The sequence below is a fragment of the Perna viridis genome, chromosome 2 (genome assembly GCF_037379345.1).
Source record: "Perna viridis isolate PV_CMFRI_1.1 ecotype Kerala chromosome 2, ASM3737934v1, whole genome shotgun sequence".
NCBI classification, from domain to species: domain Eukaryota; kingdom Metazoa; phylum Mollusca; class Bivalvia; order Mytilida; family Mytilidae; genus Perna; species Perna viridis.
In genome coordinates, this window is record NC_142446.1 from 3,674,535 (window position 1) to 3,698,554 (window position 24,020).

A 24,020-nucleotide genomic window follows, 5' to 3' on the forward strand; every position below is an offset into this window, starting at 1 on the left:
CACCATAACAATCCATGAGTTAAGGTGACCACCATAAAACATTTGTAGTGGTGACTTAAATCTTGTAGCATTAATTTCTTAAGAGTAGGCCAAGGTTTAAGGCTGACTTCATATTGTCTTTTGGTAGATACCATGTATAAAATCCCCAAATCTAGGACTGATTAAAAACAAAATGTCAACAACAAAAAATTCATCTACTAATACTGAGGAGAGCTCCATGACAATTGCTGCTGTATAAAAACAAACAACATTATATGACTGCAAACAAACGTCTGTCAAATATTTATTCTTATCAACAGAACATAGAAATTTCTTGTTATATTTTACCTTACAATATTCTGAAAAAAATACAACAGAATACCATAATATAATAAACAAAATAGATGGTATTCTACAATGAACTCAGCTTCCATGACAACAAATACATATGTTTATTTACTTCATTCACTACTATGTCTTGGTTATCTTGTCAACAGCAAAATAATGTGAAAAACTTCATATAGTTGAAAGTTGATTCCTTAGGAACCATGAAACTTACATTTATATTTTTCATTTGACAATTTGAAAAAAAAAATTCATAGCACAATAATAAAATGAAACGATATACAAAGAAACATCTACTAGTATACACGAGTCAGCATTTAAAAAAAAAAAAGACTTTGTTGATGAAACCAAATCCTTGACATCAACATAAAAATTATATACATGAACAAAAAATAATAAACATTTCAATTAACAGTACAGCACTTAGTACTTCAGAACCTGGCCTAAAATAAATTGATATAAATTTAGCACTTACACTACAATCCAAGCTGACAAAAAAATAATTGAGAAAATAAGAACACCTGTGCACATAAAAGATAGGGAAATCTGAAATACCAAAGGATTTAATCCTTTTCAAATGTGGCTTTTCTGATTATAAAACTTTTATGTCGTACCAAAAAGTGCCTGAGATTCCAAATTGAGCTTCTTTGGGTTTGTTTTAAAATGTTTTGGATGAAATGAAAAACATTCAATGGGTCATCATGACACATTGATGTGTCCAGTGAGATGACACCACCAGATGTAAAGTATAGGTCATGGGATAAACAAACTAATTGTAATAATCAATTACTGACTATCCTCTTGGATTCTCAAACACACATGGGTAAGGTATAATTGTTCTCTATTAATTTTATGCTTGCCAAAATGTTATTGGAAATGTAACATTCTGCATCAACCTGTGGGTGAGATAAAGAAATCTGGCACAGCTAAATATAGAATTTGTTGTGTCTTTATTGAGGAAGAAGTACCAGTAAAACTTACATGTATTTATCGGATGCCTTAAAAGCTTTAACATAAACTATTAAACTTCTCCCATGTTCATCAAATACTTCTACATATGTTGTACAACAAAAATACATTCACTTCAAACTGAACAAAGTTTGTGATAATCTAAACCTGAGGTGATTGAAAGGTTTTCTATACTTCTAATGGAATGGACAGACATCTCTCACACAAATGTAATTATTAGCTCATTTCAATATACATGTTAGCGCAAAATAAACTTCAATTGCACAATTGATCATATGAAAAGAGTTTTACAATAACAACAAATTTGTACCAAATATCTTACATGTTTAATTACTTGTACTACATTGTGTATTTACCAAACATGTTTATTAATGATATCTATTTACCAAAAATGTTTATCACTGATGTGTATTTAACATGTTGCCCATTTTGATGTCTATTTACCAAACATGTTTCCCATTTTACCAGCAGCACCTTGTTGAAACTGTTTCATCATTCCTTGTAATCCTTGCATGCCTCCTAAAATATACCAATATAATGTCTTGTATCAAATTACCAATTTCTCATTTACTTTTAATTTTCTTCCTGTTTTTTTTATTTGATTTCTGTTTGTGTTTTTTTTCTCTGTTATTTTCTCCATGATTCTACTTAAAATGGGAATTTTAGTTCACCTGATCTCACTTTTTAGGATTATACAGAAAATTTCCATTAATTTTTTCACTGAATGAAAAGTCAATGTTTTATCTTTTTTACCTACCCATTTGTTGTAGTACTCGAGGATCCATCATCTTGGCCATTTGTTGATTTAATCGTGCCATCTGAGTTGGATTCACATTCTTACTCATATCACCTCCTATATACAAAATAATTGCATATCATTTTAAGTAATAAGTTTGTCTGATATAATTTTTTTATTATCAGATTTATACTATGCTACTTTTTTTAGAGTTGAATCATTCTTAGTCAAAAGAGAAAAAACTACTTTTTAATGGTATCAATAATGTTGTAAACCCTGATACAGTATCACCTATGTCACCAATTTAGCAGACAAAAAAAATTCATTTAAAGGCTTCTGCATACCTACACTGTAGAAAGACCTATTTTTAGAAACAGTGACCTTGATATTGGTGTCTGCTATGATGTCAGACAAAAATCAACTAATGTTTTTGCAAGAAAAATATCAAATATTCTGTGCATATTGTGAAAAAGTTTACCAGAATGGCAAGTTTTCTGTAAGAAAAAAACTATTCAACAAATACAAAATAATTCTACAAGTGTGATACATTGGTGTTTTGTTATTTGTACATTGTGTGCCAGGAGAGGGGGTTGAACATTATGTAGATGATTTCCTGAACAATAATACAATATTTTTATTACATTCTGACATCTTATTCATGCGAAATGTACTGGTGTTGTCCTCTAAGTTGCTTGACTGAAGACATACTTGTTAACAATTTCAAGTTAAAACATTCACATTTACACTTTTAACACCAACCTTTAAACAATCCTTTGATTCCACCCATTTTCTTCACCATTTGAGCAAATTTCTTGTATTGTGTAAGTAACTCATTCACTTCCTTAACAGATACTCCAGCTCCTCGGGCAACACGGTGGGTTCTACTAGGTTGTCTTGAAAATAACCTTTCTCCATCTAAACTATCAAGCTCTGAAATATTTAACTCAGTTCTGTAAAAGTGTTGATAAGCTCCATACAGAATTTGATGTAATTTCAGTTTTTTTGTGCCTCTCATCTAAATACATGTTTAGATACAGTCATCCCTCTAGAAGTTTTATGGATAACAAAAATTGTCAATTTTCCATTTGTTGTTCATGGCAACATTCATTCAGCCCTGTGTATGGAGTTTTTATATCACTGCTCATATTTTATGCCAGAGCCTGCTGAAGCTATACAGATTTTTGTAACTCTAACAAATAAGATATTGGTTCAAAGCTATGTTTCCACAACATTAAAAGTCATAACTTCAAAAGTTTTTGAGGGACATCATGAACTCATTGAAATTGATCAAGAAAAAAGCAATTTATATAAAGTTTATAAATTGGCTTATTTTTGGTCCCTTATTGCTATTTCTTATTCACTTTCATTTTGTGTTATGGACCTTTGCACAAAATAAATAAAGATTCATCAACTAATACATAAATCGTCACATGAAAATCAAGTGTAAAGGATGGTGTATGTCATCACATGTAAACCAAGTGTATTAGGATGATGACAATGATGAAGTTTATGTCATGACATGTAAACCATGTGTAAATAATGATGTCAATGATGAAGTGTATGTAAGAATTAGAACATTAACATACCTTGGTCATTCATACTGTCCATCATGGTCATTAGTTTCTTTAAACGAGCCATGGATTCCTGCTCACCTCCCTTTGTCAGAAAGTCAGAACTAAATCCAGGAATCATACCCTGAAATATTAAAAAACAACAGTGATAGAACTTAAGAAAGCATGCTCATGTACCCTATATACATCTTCATATTGGAAACTCGGTCCCAAAAGAAAGGTCCTGGCCCCAGTGCCACAAATCTTGAAAAAAAAATACTTAAGTCCGGGAACAACACTTCATCCATATTTGAAGGAAATCTATCACAAAATGAAGACTCTATCAAAACAACAAGCAAAAGGCTGTAATTAAAAAAATAGGTTCCCTTCAACAAGTTTGATGGAAATCTGACAAAAATGAAGACTGTATCAGATAAACACCATAGTGATGGACGAATTCTTTATACCCTCTGAAATTTGGCTGCTTGGGATATAAATAACATAAACCCCAAACCATTTTATTTTACATCTACTTTCATTTTAAAGTTAAATAAGCAAAAGACAGCATCCAATGTCTAATTAGACTGTTATGAGTTCATCACCAAAATGCCATTGTTCTTCTTATTACAGATTACACAAAATATGTATCATTTGTAGGAGGTTTTGTTGAAAATTGGCTCAGTTCAACATGCAAAAAAATGTACGAAAAAAAATTAGTCTAATGTGCCAAAAAATAAAAGGCTCTCATATTTAATATGTATATAAACACTATGCTTAATGTTTAACTGAAGGTTCAGTATAGATTGTAGAGTACACCTAAGGGACAGACAAAATAGGATGAATAGAGTTCAATTTTGCTGATGCAGGTAAAAAAGATTCTGCATATGTTCTTTGTTGCTAATGAAGTTTGAAGTTGCTGAAGTCCCATAACTCCCAACATTTTTTTTAAATCCAAAAGGTGTTGTAGAATGCACATATAGACATCATAATAATACATTATACTTAAGGCCAAAATAAAACTAGAAGTCATTTGTCACAGAAGCCCCCACGTCATTTGGTAAAAGTGATTTTTTTTAATAAATCAAATGTGTCTGTCAGACACAAATGATGCTCCCGCTCGCCAGATTTGCCAAATTAAGGACATGTTTATTCTTGTATGATGACATGGTTTGCAGATTCAAAAATCATTCCAAGACTTGTGATACTCCTGGTCTGTTGTGTTAGCTCAATTCTTCCAATACTTGCAATGACAAACTGTACCAGTACCATAACTTGAAAAAATTGGAGACCAATCTGGGGATCAGAATTTCCTTAATATATGCATATCTACCGGTACATACTGTACCCTGGCCATATAGTGTCATGAAATTCTGTTCATTAGTGTCAAACTAGTTGCAATGAGAAAAAGAGGACTGATGGAGGACAGACTGATGGACGCATAAAAAATGTTATTATCCCAATAACAAATTCCTAACTTTGTTGCATGGGGTATATTTCTAACAAAAATTACAAAGTCCAACTATCATCCAGTTCCACAACATTTCATGAAAATCAAGATCCTATGACCATGCTCACCATCATTATGTATATAAACATCCTGCAAAATTTTTTTTAGATGTAGTTCAGAAACTGTACAAGGAGATAGCCAGACAAGCCATATAGCCTCATTTCTGATGAAAATGACCAAATGTAACTATCACCAATTTCCAGAATATTTCACGAAAATCAAAATCCTTTGGCCCTGCACACCTTCATCATATGTAGAAATATCCTGTAACAAATTTTATATGTAGTTCAAAAACTGTACGAGGAGATAGCCAGACAATCCATGATCATGTGTAATCTGAATGGACGATCATGTGTAATCTGAACAGATGAAACAACGGCACAACGGATGAACAGACACACAGTTTGTCGCGGGGACATAGAAAATATTCTAGATTCTCATCCCCTCCCGGCACAAGTTTTTTACTCTCCCTGAAAAATGATGTTATGATTTTTTTCCCAATTAAGTTCAATTTCTTTCAAACTGGCAATTTTTTTTCACTTAAATGATAAATAAATAAAATTTGCCCGCCCATCTATTTAGAAAAATGTGTCTAGGAATCTAAATTTTTTTATGATGGCCTAATATGAAAGTAATCCACCAAGTAGTAAAGGAATGACTAATATTTTTTTGGTCTATCAAGAAATAACCTCAATAACATGGTGCATACTAAATAACATGCATAGCAGGTTATTTTCAAGTGTGCACCATGGACATTATGGTAATTTCAAACAGACCGAAGATAATATAATAGTTATTCCTTATAATCCAATTTTAGTATCAGAATTCAACAATTAATATATAAAAAGGTTGTAAAGTCACAGTCACATTACAAAATTTGGTCTGTATCATCAAAAAAGTTTCATACAATTTTTTTCACTATTGAACAATCTTCAAAATTCTTAGGAACTAAATCTACAATAAATAAAGGCAAAAACAGTTTATACACAGTAAAATTTATTTAAGAATTGTGTATGAAGATTTGGTTACACTTTTTGGTTACCCATTGTTCATAAAATATTTTTGTCCTAAAAAAAATTAAGTGAATCTTAAATTTCCACCACTCTTTCCTTGAATTATCATTCAATAGCTATGGTTTTATTCATGGTTTTTATGAATTAACACAAACTAATATTTCATTTCTGTTATTTATGATATTTTACAACTATAAAATTTCTATAGAATTTCGAAATGGAGTTCTGGTAATTTGTTAAGTTTTATAAAGACCGTCATCTCAAATAGAACAGACTGGCAAAGAAAAAATCTAACCATTATTTGGCTGAATGGTCCCATCTTCATTATGTTTTGGAACTGTTCATACATATCTCTCAATGTAAATTGACCTGAAAAGGAAAAAAAAAGTTATTATTGAAAAATATCCACAGGATTATCTCCCCTTACATATTTAATAATAGTTTTAATTATTGGCATCATATTTTCCCTTTTCCTTAATAATAATTTACAAGAACATAACATAAAAATAATGTTTGTGAATGTCATATCGCACTTTCGGTTCAAGTATAAAACATATCTAACCATTGTTTTGCAATTTAAAACTTTATTTATTTAAATATCTCAAAGTTTCAACAACAAAATGTCCATTTTTTTAAGGTTTATAAATAAATCCAACTCCTAACGAAACAGGTTGTGCTCCCCTGAAACTTGCTTTGAGGTTACAAACTGATGCATAATGCCATCATAACCTTAGGGAAAGTCCCCAGACCCAGGACAGAGAGTGTCCAGCTACTGATTCCCTGCATCCTGACCATTGCTCACATTAAAGGCTGTGATGTCTAGACGGAGCTGTGGGTGGTTAGGTGTTTGTCATAGCAAAGTCATGCAAGTACTACCCACTGGGGTAGTAACACAATGGGGCTTATCCTAGGGGAGTACACATTTTACTACATGACCAATAAGAAATTTCACTAAACCACAGCCACTTGAACTTTTTTCACTTGTGACAAGTATGGACACAATATAAGTTTTTGACACACTAGAGACTTACTGTTCAATTTGGACACAATATTTTGAATTTAATTTTAAGTATAAAGGTCTGCTCAGGGTGCATTCATGGATCATTTTGTCATAGTTTTCCTTTCCTCTTTTGTCCACCCCATCTTGTTCTAGAAAAGGAGAGGACACTTATCCTACTAGTGCACCTGGTCCATGTTTCCAGTTGTTAGTGGAGTCCATGTCTCATATTTACTTTTGTGACTTTGTACGTATCATTTTGGTTATTTTATATTCTTTGTTGTGTGAGTCTGTTTTCCATGTCTGATCTTTGTCCCTGTATTATGTTCTTTTGTTTTCTACTAGAATCTTGGTTCCCTTGATTTGTACCTCATTATCTCAAAAACAATAAATGATAGGGTTAATTTGGTAAGCATACCTTTTAAAGCTCTTGTATGTAAGCTGGGATTTTCATATGGGATCCAATAATTTTTTTTTTAATCAAAAATAAAAAAGTAAATTTTTTGGGGTGTGGTCCCCTTTGGTCCCATATAATTCAAAAACTGTAAAAGATATCTGAAATCTGATTGAAAATGCAGGCAATGATTTTCATCAAATAAGGAATGAGGAATCAAATATAAAAATTCAAAATCACACCAGAAATAAAAAAAATCAGAAAAAAAACACTTGTTTCTGGCCCCTTTTTGGTCCCTTATTCTTCTTTGGCTCAATTCACAACCTCAAAAATCAACTCCAGTCTTCATTTTGTGAAATGGCACCTTGTGATACAATTTCAAAAAGATTTATTCACTAATAATCAAGTTATTGTCTGGACATCAACAAAATGCATGTTTCTGGACCTCCTTTTAGGCCCCTAGATTCTGAAAAGTACAAGTCTTTACTCCAAAAATCAATCCAAGTCAGACCATTGTGTTATAGAATATTGTGGAACAATATCATAGGCATTCATTTGCTTTAGTTAAAATCCATGAAATGCTTGTTTTATGCTCCTTTTTGGCCCCTAACTCTGAAACAGTTGGGGCCATAACCCCTGAAATCTATACAAATCTTCCTTTCCAACTTACACTCTAGTAAGTGCACAAAAACCCGGTGTCTACGGACGATGACAACAGTAATCTACAGTAGACATAGCCATCTTTATATTTGCCTACAGTAGGTTTGTTTGTTTGTTTGTTTGTTGGGGTTTAACGTCCGAGTAGCAATATTTCAGCTATATTCAGACGATAAACATGAAATTGATGATAAAATGAACATGAAATGATGATGAAATGAAAAAGGAATGGGACACAAGGACAATGGGGTCGACAAATTTTGATTGCCACTGGAAATAGGGATCGGTGGGTAGGGTCAGGCAATTTGGCCGCCTGTGGCGGAGCCCTATGGTTCCTACTCCGGAAGAATACCACAGTAGGGTTCTTTAACATGCGAGGAACGTGGCATCTTTCCCAATACGGTGCACCACAATGGTTTGCGGTCAGGTTTTCCATATTATAGCCTGACAACCCTAGCATGTAACACACCAGGGGTACCCCATTCCACCACCTGAGGCACACATCCCAGTTGCTCTGCGGGCAGAGTGCCCTAGCCCCCGGCTAGGGTTCTGACCACTATTTAGTCGCCTTTTATGACAAGCTTAGCGCTGCTACAGGCCAATTCTTTTAACACCCAGACCTGCACGGGTTGCCTACAGTAGGCATGACCATCCTAATATTTACCTACAAAAGATACTTATCTGATGTAGGCAAGATCCTACTAATATTAACATGAAGAAGGCAAGGTCTTGCCAATATTTACCTGATGTAGACATGGTCATTCTGATATTTACCTGAAGTAGGCATGGTCATCCTGATACTTACCTGAGTTAGGCAAGGTTATCCTGATAGTTACCTGATGTAAGCAAGGTCCTCTTGATATTTACCTGAAGTAGGCATGGTAATCTGATGGTTACCTGATGTAGGCATGGTCATACTTATATTTACCTGAAGTAGGCAAGGTCATCCTGATACTTACCTGAAGTAGGCAATGTTGTACTAATATTTATCTAAAGTAATCATGAAAATCCTGATTTTTACCTGACTTAGGCATGGTCATAATAATATTTCTAGAATAAGAGCCTGTTTCATGACTAAATTCATGTTGATTTTGCATTGACCTGGGCCAGCCTCATATATTTGTCAGCACATAAGTATCTTCAAAATGTGTTAAAAAGCTACAGAGTGGGTTACAAATATCTTAAAGTAATGTTTTAATGATAATGCTGAAAAAAAAATGACGAAGTTCAACATGCTAAAACTGTAGGAATTAAATTATCAAATTCATCCATAATAATAGTTGCACACTTATAAATATGTACCAGTATATATATATATACAATAGCAAGCACAGCAACATGCACATGCAATTTAATGGAGTGTAGAATAATTAGAACAAAAATTCATCGTCCGGAAATGATATAGAGAATGTAAAATAACAATAAGTGTCCACAATAATTATTTTAAAAATCTAACTTGAATAGCAAAATAGGATTGGAAGTACATACAATGTTAACATTATCAGAATATCACTTTGCAAATAATGTCGTCCCTTTGACTTAAGTCCCTAACTATGTTCCGAAGACGAATAATATTAAAATGCCAAAATTTAAGTTAAACAGTTAAATGGACAAATGTATATGCAGTTTTAAACACATATATACATTTTAATAATAGTTCATATACTCTAATGATAATTTTATTTCAAATAGATAAGAACATTCAAAGTTCTCAGTTGACTAAGTACTGCTCATGCATGTGCCAACAGCTATTTGTCATTTACAGTGAAACATAATAAAGGCCAAAAAGATATGCTGTGCTCACTTATAGGCAATGTCTACTCAATATTAATAATAATGATGGTTTTATACTTTTTAGAGTTACACCAAGTAGGTACCTCCAAAGCATGATGGGCAGACAGGGAATTACAGACAGATGATTCAAGCAGATACAGATTGACCTACTTCTACCATTGGTGATACAGGAATTAACATAAAAATAAACTGATTTACCATGTTTCAGTTTCTTCATCAGTTCTTCATTATCATCCAATTTAAGTTCATTGACTTTATCTATCAGTCCTTCAATATCTCCCATACCTATTAACATGGATTTAACATATTACAAAACAACAATAGGATGTACTGATTGGCAAACACTGCATAGGTGACTGAGACAAAATGAAATTCAATCATGGTACAATATTTAAAATCAAAATCCTGTGTTAGATTCAGCATATCAAAGAGCCTTTATTGAAATCAAACTAAGTTTTAGTTTGCACCCTATGGAACAACTTTTAAAACATAGTCGAAAAAAAGAGATAAAAAAAAATAAATAATTAGATTCAGCATATAACAGAACCCTTAGAGTTTAAGTTTTGTTGAAATCAAACAAAGTTTAATTTTGACCATATGGACAAAGTTTTAACCTAAACTGCAATCAGTTAATGCTTGCCACTTAATGGATCAATTAAAAACAGAGCCCAAATGGAAATACTACACATTCAGTTAGATTCACAATATCACGGAACCCCAAGAATTCAATTTTTATCAAAACAAAGCAAATTCTAAATTTAGACCTTTCTTACCTCAAAATGGACTAACTTAAGAACATGGCCCAAAATAAAAAATCTTAATTAAAAGGTTAATTTGGCATATAACAAAATCTAATAATTTAAGACTTTGAATCAAACTGCATCTATATTGGTCAAGAAATAAACAATTTACATATAGTATATGCATTTTAGGTTCCTAATTCCTTAATATTTAGTAGCATCCCCATAATAATATAAATCCCAACCATCGTTCTGTGGCATTGGACCTTGTGGTACAATGTTGTTGATATCTATTCTTGTTACTGTAAAGGACCCTAATGTCTATAATAATGACAATGACCAGTCATAAAATAACGGAATTTTCTTTTGTAGTGACAAATCTGCACATGTTAGAACGATCTAAATCATTATGTAATAGATAGATCCCAGACAACTTACCTAAAAGTTTGCTAACAAATGGCTGCACTTTAAACGGTTCAAAATCATCAATATGTTCTCCAGTCCCAATAAATATTACTGGACTTTTTGTTGCTGCAACACTGTTATTAATAATAGAATGCTTCCATTAAGTCATAAGAATCTGCCCTTAAAACAGTCACAAAAAATCATACCTTAAAAGGATAGTTATCTGGAAAGAGTGAATAACCATAATTTTATCACCAGTCCCGATGAAAGCCCAGATTCAACAAGTGCATGAAACTAGTCTGTTCAAATTCAAATAAATTTTAAATTTTGTGATTTGCAGATCCATACACATTTACCAATGTTAAATGGTGTTAAGTGGTGTTAAATAAAGTAAGCATCGAAAGAAAAATGTGTTTTGATGCTTTGGCATGAGAATATCCCAAACTTAATTACCAAATTTATTTCACATGTGATTTCAACTAATTTATTACACAGGGAACATTCACTATTTCACTGCTTTCTATATACTTTATAAATAAACTTATGAATTACTCAAACAAACAACTAAAAACTATGGAGGGGATTCATGGTCAAAACAAAAGTTTTTCATATCACAATTTTGATCATACATCATTCATACTGCAAAGTCAATTCAACAAAAGAGAAAATAATATAAAAAATTGTAGGATGAAATTACCAAAAAATGAATATAATGTTCGCATTCAACAGTGTTGATTTAACATTTCCAATTACCTTTTTATCATGAAACTGTTCAGAATTTAGTTTCTAGTTGGTATACAATCCCGCTCAGCAATGCATCGTTTTCATACATTTCTCAACAAACATTTATCAATCAACATTTTTTCATTGTAAAATCTACAATGAATCACTGCTTCTGATGAACAAAAAAGAGTTGTGGTTTACTCATGAACTACAGCCTCCCTAATCATAATCGTGAGGTCTCACTAACCACTTCTAACATTTCCATTACTTTACATGTTAAAAAAGTAATTTTTAAAGTTTCAGTGAGAATTCCCAGAACAAATGACATCTTAAAGTTGCATACCATTGCGAAGCTTGGAAAATAAAGCTTTCAAAATCATAGTGCTAATGGTACAATGATTGTAGAAATTCTTCACAAAATTTACTTGAATAAATAATACTGAAAATCCACATTATTACCTTTTCTGCTAACTGACAGCATGGAGGCAAATTACTCACATATGTAAACAATATTCATACACTTTTGTAGTAAATTACATATACGGTTTTAAAGTACACATTCTCAGCTTTATTTTTACTTCTTTTAATCAGAATACACACAAATAATGCACTTACAATGCATAGGTCTAGTTTCAGTGTGTTTTGGCCATTTGACCTGGAAGTGGTAAGTGAGACTTAATCTGAAAATTTGAGGAAGGGAAGGTAATTTTTAGTGACAATAAAAATCAAGCTGACTGCTCCCTAGCTTTCAGCTTCCTAGTCAGATCGCATACCGAATGCAAACTAAATTCTGGACAGTTTAAATGACAAAAAGGCAATTTTAAATATAAATTCAACAGTTAAATGGGAATATTAAGATATCAACAAATGTATTAACATAATATCCACTTTTTCATAATTTCATCCTGCATTTTTCAATATTAATTTTTGTTTGTTTAATTGATTTTGTAACATGGATGTTGTATAATCGAACTTTCTATTTTGACCAAAAATCCCCTCCATACAAAACAGCATTGACTTCTGCTGTAATAGATACGAAGGAATGAAGAAACTAAGGCCATGATAAAAAATTCCTAGATTCTCATCCCTGCCCGACCCAATTATTTGCGCCTGCCCTGAATTTTTTATTTTCAAAATGCATTTAGAAAAATATCCCAAGACTCAAATTTCTGGAAATATTCCATGTCTTGTTATTTTATAATTATCATTATATAATAACTTCCAACTTTTCTGTACTATTGCTTTTAAAAATGGTTTGAAGTTTAATGAAAAGTGGTGTAAGTGTAGCAGTAGAAAATATATACTTTGGTTTCAATACCTTTGTGCAGGTAAAATCGATTCCCAAGTAAATGGTCATAATAACATTGCTAGTTTTTTTGTCTTAAGTGACAGTTATTGAAGGAAAAATAAAAATAAAATTTGTCTTCCCCCCTACCAAAATTTTTCACAAAAGTTGGATGAGAATCCAGGAATTTTTTTTTATTATTGCCTTAAGGTGCACATAAGTTAGAATATGTTAAGAGAGGTTATACTTACGCACTGAGTGCACCTCCTCCTTTAGCATGCCCATCCAATTTTGTAATGATAACTGATGCTACATCAACCTTCTCTTTGAAAGCTCTAGCCTTTATTCATACAAAAATATATTAATTACACATAGATATTATTTACAGTTTAGAATTTCAAATAAAAGATTGTTGATTATTATTTGATTAGTAGCCCCAATACAGTAAATGTGCACAGACAGCATCAAAACATAATTGTTACTTTTTTTTTTTAATTTCAAAATGAAGAAAGCAAACGTATTAAAACAAGCATTATGAGAGTATTGCAAAACAACACATAGTCCGGCTGTTTATATCACTGACCAAAATACTACCTTGGATCATTAAATATAAACTGAGGAAATGACCTTGATTTAGAACAGAAAAAGGGATATGGACAAAGACAAGATGTTCAAATCCATTTTACAGATGCAGATTTGCAAAGTTTTATGCACGGACAACTGGACACTCCTTTTTAATCCCTTTTATTACAATCTCAAAGGGGTATGTTTAGTTTACATCAAACTCTGCCCTGAAAATGAACATGGTCAAATCAACACAGATTTTGCTTCAGTAAAAGGTTTATTTTGTTAATAAAACCGTATTTCCTCTTCATCTATGCAAAATCATGGAAACTTAGTGTAATATGATGCCAACATGTGTAAATCTGCCAAACTATTGAAAAACATATGATTTCATAACATTATTCTTTGAAAGAGATATTGGCAACATGCCTTGACAACTTAAATATTCCAACCATAAAAACATATTGTATCCAGACAATTATTGACATAATATTTAGTTAACAGCAGCATATTGAAAATATGTCTAGATTGAAAAACCACCAGCTAAAACTCAAGCAAGAAATCATTGAAAGCTGCATAGAAACGATACTTAGTGAGGTCATTTTGACAACAACATGGAAAAATCTGGGTATAGTCATCAAAAAGAATATACCAATAACTAAGTTGGAAAGAGATCAACTTCACTAAATAACAGGTTTGGAAACTAATTACTGAATGTAAATGAGACTGTTTTGTGATACAGCCTCATTTTTTAGTCATTCCAGTGTGAGCCAGTGACTATATCTCTATACCTCAGTTTTTTAGTCATTTTATTGCGAGCCAGTGACTATGTCTCTATATCTCAGTTTTTTAGTCATTTCAGTGAGAGTCAGAGACTATATCTCTATACCTCAGTTTTTTAGTCATTCCAGTGCAAGTCAGAGACTATATCTCTATACCTCAGTTTTTTAGTCATTCCAGTGTGTGCCAGTGACTAGTCAATTTCACTAAATAACAGGTCTGGAAACTAATTACTGAATGGAAATGAGACTGTTTTGTGATACAGCCTCATTTTTTAGTTATTCCAGTGTGAGCCAGTGACTATATCTCTATACCTCAGTTTCTAAGTCATTCCAGTGCAAGCCAGTGACTATATTTTTATACCTCAGTTTTTTAAGCAACCAGGATTAAAAGAACTACCTATCTCTTATCATAAAACAGAAAGGTTGCAAAGACATACCTGAGACTCACAAGCCTGTCCAATTGTGGCATCCATTACAAATATTACATTGTCTGGGTCCTGTAAAATAAACACACAACATTAATTTATTTCCAGGACCCTGTAAAACACATTCTCAACATTAATCTTATATTACATTGTCTGGGTCCTGTAAAATACATTCTCAACATAAATATCACATTGTCTGGGTCCTGTAATATAAATTCACCACAAAAAATTGACCCTCATAACAATATGTCACCCTCATCATGATATATCTCCCTCTTGACCGACTGGAAATACCTTTCCTTGTCCGTATGCACATCCTTTTCATTTTCATTTAAGATGACTTTGATTGGAAAAAATGAATAGTGGAAGTGTTTATTTTTATTTAAAAGTTAAAAGTTAAAATACTTGCAAATTTCATTCCAGTTAGACATTCACTATATCGGAGATATTGCAAGTTACACTTGAGTTTCTTAAAGGTTAAGCATATGTGCATGAAAGTGTGATGTATGAAAAAGGGATATTCAGTATAATATAACATACACTGCCTGCAGCTGATGGTGATACACCGAGTAACACACTCAGAAAATATATCAACCTCGACTACATCTCGGGTGAAATATCTACCTTGTGTGTAACTTTGGTGTATCTCCCTCTACTGCAAGCAATATGTGTATAATATCTCTTTGGGCATATTATATAGGGTGTATCTCATAGGGCATATTATAATGGGTGTATCTCTTTGGGCATATTATATAGGGTGTATCTCATAGGGCATATTATAATGGGTGTATCTCTTTGGGCATATTATACAGGGTGTATCTCATAGGGCATATTATATAGGGTGTATCTCATAGGGCATATTATAAAGGGTGTATCTACCAGCAAAAAATATGTTTTACAGAATATATCTAAAAGTCTTAATCTTAGATAAAGTATCTTGGCATCCCAAATGAAAAACTGTCAGCTCCAGTTCCTACCCTAGAAACCATATGGAATTTGATGTCACTTAAGTCTGAATTATAATCCCACAGTATGACATACATACATAAAGCTTCTGTCAAAATATCAAGTTGATGTACATGTAATAAGTAGTTGCAGAAAAAAAACTGTTATGAAAAATGTTCTATTCAAACCATATAATCAAATGGTTTTTTTTTTTTTTAAATTGTCAAAAGGAGAGAGTTGACAATGCTGCATAATGCTTCTATCAAAAGGAGAGAGTTGACAACGGTGCATAACGCTTCTATCAAAATATCCAGTAGCTGTGATAAGTATTTGCTGAGAAACTGTTTCAAAATTTTGTATTCAAACAATATGATAAAAAAATCAGACAGGAAGTTGATGTTGATCAAGTCTGAACTCATATCCCACAATCAAAGAAGGTGTGGACAGACAAACAGACAGGACACCATGATCAATATGTACCACCTGCTTTCAAAACAGGGTTATAATAAAAAATGAATACATTGTATATGCACTATTATGGATAGTTAAAACACACTACAGTAAACTATATCACCACAGACACACTACAGTAACCTATATCACCACAGACACACTACAGTAACCTATATCACCACAGAACCCTATTTTTACATAAAAATCTCATTCATGCTGTAACATGTATATATTACAGTAAATGTGTATAATTAATTATTATATATAATTACCGAAATTTCAATAAATATGTACCGGTATAATTACTTAACCTCTTGGGAAATACAAGTATATACAATTCCTTAACTTTGACAAATTATTATGCATAATTACTGATATTATCCTTTGAATATATATACTCATGCTTTTTTAATCATTGGTATATACATGAATGTCAATAAAGTCTGAACTTTTCTAATGATTTTCTTTAAATAAAAGAAAGACTACTTACTGTAACATTAGAAACTTGTAACATTTCTTCAAACAATGAATCTTCTTGTTTATGTCGACCACTTGTATCAACAATAATAATTTCAAAATTCTCGTCACGGAACTTTTCAACTCCTTCCTGTGCAATCAACACAGGGTCTATCTCAGTGTAGCTGTAAATACAAATCTTGTTTTGTAGTTTGTTTAAGGTTGTTAATTATTCTTTATATAGAAAACCCATTATTAAATACTACATCAAGTAAAAGAACCAGCAAACTAAATGATTAAGTTCTTTATTACTCAAGTAACATGCATTCTTCTCATCATAGCCATGTGAGATTTTCTTTATTTAACCATACTCTGCCAACATAACTTCTGCCTTAACAGACCTAAATACCACTTTCTGAGTGACTACACAGTATTGAAATTTTGTTGAGACCTTTCTACTCAGTTTAATTTACTCAGTATTGAAGCCTAGATGGCACTTATGTATATCTACATTGTATTAAAATCTCAGTGGTGCCCTATCTAAACAATGTAAAAGGTAGTGCCCTATGTTTAGGTCATTGTAGCAAGAGAAATTCCTTCTAAAATCTTGTTCCACTATTCAAGTCTGCTGAAGGATTTCAAATAAATTTGTAAGAAAAGCAAATGATCATAAACAGTATAAGGAGAATAGGTATGGTGTGTATATCAAAGAGACAACAGGCCCCTTGGATGAAAATCAACCCATTGGTCTTCAATGAAAGACGAAGAAACCCTCATACAGGGCAGGCTGCAGCTGGCCCCAAAACATAATTACTCACAGGTACAGTGAAAGAGTTTCTCCTGTATAATCAAGTAACCAAGTAACCTAAAAGATAAACTAAAGGTGAAAACGGAACAAGACATACAGAGGCCAGAAATTCCTGACTTGGGACAGGTGCAAAAAATGTGGCAGGGTTAAAGTAGTTTGACTTTATCACAAAACCCCCCTTTAAAATTTTGCCACTGTGGAAAAATACTACACAATTCATCACACTAAAAAATTAATTCATAAAAGGTCTGAGTCCTTTGCCACAATGGAATTAAAGAAACTGAATATAAATTACACAAATGTACAAAGTAAGGACTACTAGCAGTTAACTGACATGCCAGCTCCAGACCAGTTTAAACCTACTAAAGGGAACATGCTGTATAAAAGTTAATCTGGGTACATTCATGAATCATCATCTCTTTGAGTTTTAGGTGGACTGCTACTTAAGTCCCTACCAAATGTAAGATCAATCCCAATTCTTCCCACGGTACTTCATAAGTCATACAATAAGGGCACAACCCATGTCATGCAAAAAACTGTTTTTAAATATACTGCTTTAATTTCTATGTAAAGACCCTATGAGTGAATCAATGTTAATGCCAAAAAATGCTATCCTTAATGATCTAACAACAATATCCTAACTATATTCCTTACGAATGAGCCTATTCAACGATTTAGTTAACTGACTGGGTGAGTATTGAGCTTTGCTAGCTTTGTGTAGATTATTACCATAAAGCAAAGGGTGAGAGATACCCACGTGTATTAATCCTTTACAACCTCGTATGTATTTGAGTGTGACTTCCCTGTATATTCTGTATAATAACTGTAATATGTCCACAATAATCTAGAACTTTGTGATTCTATACTCTTTAAGCATTGCATTGTGAACTTTGTGATTCTATACTCTTTAAGCATTGTATTGTGAACTTTGTGATTCTATACTCTTTAAGCATTGTATTTTGAACTTTTTATTCAAATTTTCATTTAGTAATGTGTAATACGCAATGAAAAATTGTAGAGTTCACTGATAATATGTAGAGATAAAACACCTCTGCATCTTCAAAGAGAGATGACAAATAGTACATCTAAGTGAAGGCATAACAAAACTTATAAGTAATACATTACCTTCCATAGAAAGGAATTCTTGCCTTTGTAGCGTTCTGTTTCAGCTGATCAAAAGCACCAGCCCGGAAAGTGTCAGCACAAATTAAACAAGTCTTCCATCCTTTTTTCTGATAATAATATGCCAGCTGAAACAAGTAACATTTATTACATGTATATGTATGTAAATATAACAATGAATTTGAATAAATACTGAATACATACAGTGTGTATAATAACTGATTACATTTGTATGTAAAGTCACTGAGTATTTCAGAAATAAAAAAAAACTTTATTGAAATCAGGGATTAAATATAATCACTGTAACAATCAGGGATTGTACAAATAAACTAAAACAATTAGGGATCACACAAATTATCTGAAACAATCGGGGATTACACAAATTAACTGAAACAATCAGGAATTTTACAAATTAACTAAAACAATCAGGGATCATACAATTTAACTGAACTGAAACAATCAGGGATTATACATATTAGCTGAAACAATCAGGGATTATATAAATTAATTGAAACAATCATTTTTATACATATGAACTTAAACAATCAGGGGTTAAATAATTTAACTGAAACAATCAGGGATTATACATATTAACTGAAACAATCAAGGATTATACAAATTACCTAAAATAATCAACATCCCCAAACAATGTTTTGCAGATGAAGTGAAAAAGACAACCTTCAATTGCTGTGATCCTTTATACATGGTTATACATGATATCTCCTATTGGCCAAAAAAAAAATGAAAGTATGGGGCCTTATCTTTGACAATAAAATGCTCTCAGGCAGTTTGATACAACCACAGAGATCAAACCCTGAACAGTTTAGGACACTCAATTCAATCTTGGTACAGCTCTAATTTTTTATTCTGATTAATTACTTGACAAATGATACTTTGAATTTGAATAAATTCAAAGTAGCCCCTATTAGGTCTATTTTTCATAAATGGTTCCAGTCACAACCACAAAATTAATCCCTCCATATTTTTGTGTAACAATTTCAAAGAGCCAGTCACAACCACAAAATCGATCCCTCCCTATCTTTGTCTAACAATTTCAAAGAACCAATCAGAAGCTTAAATAGCATTTGATTTCAGTCTTGCTCAATCAAGTGGAACCAATAGTGGATAGATAGTAGAGGTCTCCCAATATAATGTACATAATTTCAGCCGAGCTTCATTAGTATTGGTCAAGTGGTCAAATTTTGACAGAAAAAAATGTCTTTAATTGAGTCATAAGCAATTTTTTAAACTTTCAAATTGATATATTCAAAATATTGACCATAATTTTCTCCTTCAAATGTAGTATCATCATGTTCTTTGTTATAAACAAATAAAGGTAAAAGGTTACATCTTCAAAAGTAACTTTTTGATACTACGATACAACGTTACTTAACATGACCTTGAAAAATTGTGTATGAATAACTTTCAATCAATAGTTTATATAAATCAGTTTTAACAATGTACACAATTTAAACAGAAGATGTATTTCTTTCAACCAAATGCAGTTCTACACAGTATACTTACTTTAGTACATGTAGTAGTTTTTCCACTTCCCTGAAGACCAACAAACATGATAACATTACTCTTGCCTTTTGTTGGAGTCCAAGCTTTCACCCCAGGATCAATCAACTAAAAAGTAAACAAATACAATAAATCAAAAATCATGGTTAACAAACTTACAATGCATTCATCTTCCTTTCCCAGGTCACAAACAGAACATCCAATTACCCCATGCCATAGAGCACATCTTTCTTCCCCAGGTCACAGACCGAACATCCAATTACCCCATGCCATAGAGCACATCTTCCTTCCCCAGGTCACAGACAGAACATCCAATTACCCCATGCCATAGAGCACATCTTCCTTCCCCAGGTCAGACAGAACATCCAATTACCCCATGCCAAAGAGCACATCTTCCTTCCCCAGGTCACAGACAGAGAACATCTTCCTACCCCATGTCATAGACCAAGCACATCTTCCTTCCCCAGGTCACAGACAGAGAACATCTTCCTACCCCATGTCATAGACCAAGCACATCTTCCTTCCCCAGGTCATAGGCATAATATATCCTACCCCATATGATGGACTTAGCACACCTTCTTTCCTAGGTCATAGACAGAACACATATTCCTACCCCATGTCATAGAGCATACCTTCCCAAAGTCATAGTTAGAACAAATCTTCCTTCCTGAAGTCATAGATAGAATAAATACCCCTACCCCATGTCATAGACAGAGTACATCTTTCTTCCCTTTATACAAAGAGTACACCTTCCTTCAAAAGGACATAGACAAGACACACTTCCCTTCCCAGGACATAGACAGAGCACACCTTACTTCTACAGAACATAGGAAGAGCACACATTTCTTCCAAATGACATAGAGCATACCTCCTTTCCAATGACGAAGACAGAGCACACATTCTTTCACCAGGTCAATCATAAATCACACCTTCTCCTCCATGTCATAAGCTCTGAAGTTTAATTGCAATTGAATATTTGACCAAAATTGTATTGCTCTCTTTTTAGTCCTTATTCCTGAGTAGTTATTCTCAAAGTCAATCAAATCCTACCATTAGGGTAAGGCACTTTATGGTACAATTTAAGAGAGATCCATTCACTTTCACTCAAGTTATCGTCTAGACACTATGAAAATGCTTTTTTGTTTGGCCAGTTTTGATCCCTTGTTCCTAATCATTAAAGTCTCTGTCCTCAATATAATTCCTAGTCTTCCTTTTATTGTATGGTACCTAATGGTACAATTTAAAGGAGATCCATTTACTAATAGTCAAGTCATTGTCTGTACACCACAAAAATGCTTGTTTTTCTAGTCCCTAATCCATTAACATTTCTAGTCACATTCCAAAAATCAACCAATCCCCTGTTTGGTGGTATGGCACCTTGTGGTATAATTTCATATCTATACCCTTCTTCTCTTGTTATTGTCCTGACACCAAATGTCGACAAACAATGACTAAGCTGCCACTTACAACTGCATAATACCATTAAACATGCATGTGTACAAACATAAAATTTTTTGTGGGTGTTAATTAAGCCAAGATAACTTATGAAATGCCAGAAGAATGGAAGGATAGACATGGGTGGTGTATAACTTTAAAGTTTATAGAATGTATTACACATACCTTGACAAGTTCTTTGTAGACAGCTGACTGTATCATCCTTCGTTTATTCAAACCTCCAGCCATTTCATCAAAATCAATAACAGATCTAAAATATTCAAACATTACTTGATCAAAGTATATGTATGGAGACACCTCTCGACATGTTTTAAAATAATACAAAATCAGTGTAAATAGAAAAAAGCTGGATATGACCTCAAATGTTGAATGCTATGAGTTGAGGCAACTTTATTAAGACTTGAAATTTCTTATTGGCGTTGCTCATTGTTTTACTTAGATCACTTTGGGTATATAAGAGTAGTCCACAAGCACAATATTGGTATCGGAACGTAAATGTGATTGGGCATTTAACTGTATTGTATTTGAAGATTTGGAGATGTCAATCCTGGATTGGACAGTGGCAAATCAGGTTAACTGTAAAATCTAGATTGATGACAATAAATCTTCAAATACATTACCACTGTTCTAATGCAACTGTCAAATATAAAAAAACAAACATTAAAAATCTTTAATAATAACTCCGCACATGCGTAAAAAAATTGTGACAGTCGATCATGAAACAAAAATTTACAATGTTATCCAATAAAATTCCTCCTTACAGTGAATTTTGTATTAGGGTATAATATCTATCATACTTAATTTTTGCCATGCTGAATTTTTTCAACATGCTCTATGCTGAATAGTTGTGTACACATACTTCCAAAAAAAGGTTAAAAAAAAACTTTTCACAGTTTTGTATATTTTTACTTTTTGGCAGTTTTTATTTTTCTACATGAAGTTTCAAAATTTCATACTGCTCAAAATTGTTGCCCTGGAAAAAAAAGACTTAAGATTATTTTTGTAGTTGCCTAATATCCTTCTCTCTCTCATAAGTAAGGTAATCTCTGAATTGAATCTCTACTACAAATTTTGATGATTTCCACCGATTTGTTCATTTTCCTTTCCTCTTTCTTCCCTACCAGTGCACCTGGTCCATGCTCCAAGTTTTTAGTGGAGTCCGAGTTGCTCATTTTCTTTTGTTACTTCGTATGTATTATTTTAGTTACTTTATGTTCTTTGTTGTGTTTGTCTGTTTTCCATGCCTGTCCCTAGACTACATTCTTTTGATTTCCACTAGAATCATGGTTCCCTTGATTACTCTTTCCAATAAATATTTGCAATCTTTTTACACGTGGATACTGGATACTGCAACAACTACATATCATTGAGATTGAATCCATCTCCTTGGGCCCCGCTGTGATAAAAATCCTGTACCACAGCCATGCATACAATTTGTCACACAAAACCCATTGCAGCCCAGACACTTAACAGTTATTTAAAGCAAAAATCAGTAATTTGACTTTGAGGTCAAAGTTCAAGGTCAAATGTCACCAATTGTGGTGGGATACACTTTGTCCTCAGTTGAATTACTGTACCTTCATGCCAAAAATCATAAGCATATACCAAAATTATAAAATGTTAAAGCACAGACACAAATTTCTTTTATACAAAAAAACATTATTTTGACCTTGAGGTCAAAAGTCACCAACCATGGTATGGGACACATCATCTTGAGCTAATCTACCCTAATGCCCAATATCTCAAGCCTTCACCAAAAGACAAAAAATGTTACAGTCCAGACACAAACTTGTCATGCAAAAATCATTAATTTGACCTTAAGGTAAAAGTTCAAGTTCAAGTCACCAACCCTGGTGAACTTTTTTTGAACTGATCAAGGCTCATAAAAAATACCCACTCTTCAAATGGACTTACATGTAAATGTAAAACACTTGTTCAGTTATCTCCTTTTGGCATTATCCAACAGTATGCACATCTCCATAAAAATTTCATCAAAATCTCTTGAGCAGTTTAGGAGTTGCCCTTACAAGGTTTGACCATGTTAAACCCTAAATTTGGATTATCTCCCTTTGCAGTCCTCTGACAGTAATTATATTTCTCCATGCACATCAACATATGATATTCAATATGCCTATAAAATATCATCAAAATCCCTTCAGTGGTTTAGGAAGATTTGCTCTTAAAAGGTTTTAATATGCAAAACCCTTTATTTGGATTATTTTCTTTCTGAGTACTCGGACAGTGATTACATTACTTCATGCACATCTACATAAGATAGTCACCTTTCCTATAAAATTTCATCAAATAGTGGTGGGGCCCTAATTAGTAGATTTGCTATCAGAGGGAAACTTGCAATCTTTCATTTATTCTTAAATTTAAGAAGAAGGAATTTTAG

The 24,020-nt window shown here is 32.7% G+C and overlaps 1 protein-coding gene and 1 non-coding gene across 2 annotated transcripts in view; one reads left to right on the top strand and one right to left on the bottom strand.

Annotated features, from left to right (window-relative positions):
• Positions 1-267: 267 nt before the first annotated feature.
• Positions 268-24,020, bottom strand: part of LOC148623331 (signal recognition particle subunit SRP54) — a 30,226-nt gene continuing 6,473 nt past the window's right edge. Inside the window, exons 3-15 of the mRNA XM_088565114.1 lie at positions 21,791-21,875; positions 20,174-20,278; positions 18,653-18,777; positions 16,754-16,904; positions 14,878-14,937; positions 13,346-13,434; positions 11,120-11,220; positions 10,140-10,226; positions 6,395-6,468; positions 3,616-3,724; positions 2,789-2,959; positions 2,051-2,146; positions 268-1,812 (exon numbers count right to left, since the gene is read on the bottom strand). Of these exons, the coding sequence (XP_088421240.1) occupies positions 1,730-1,812; positions 2,051-2,146; positions 2,789-2,959; positions 3,616-3,724; positions 6,395-6,468; positions 10,140-10,226; positions 11,120-11,220; positions 13,346-13,434; positions 14,878-14,937; positions 16,754-16,904; positions 18,653-18,777; positions 20,174-20,278; positions 21,791-21,875 (1,336 nt within the window). The 3' untranslated portion in view covers positions 268-1,729. The remainder of the gene's footprint in view (positions 1,813-2,050; positions 2,147-2,788; positions 2,960-3,615; positions 3,725-6,394; positions 6,469-10,139; positions 10,227-11,119; positions 11,221-13,345; positions 13,435-14,877; positions 14,938-16,753; positions 16,905-18,652; positions 18,778-20,173; positions 20,279-21,790; positions 21,876-24,020) is intronic.
• Positions 6,773-7,017, top strand: LOC148623332 (RNase MRP). The gene has a single exon (XR_015920465.1).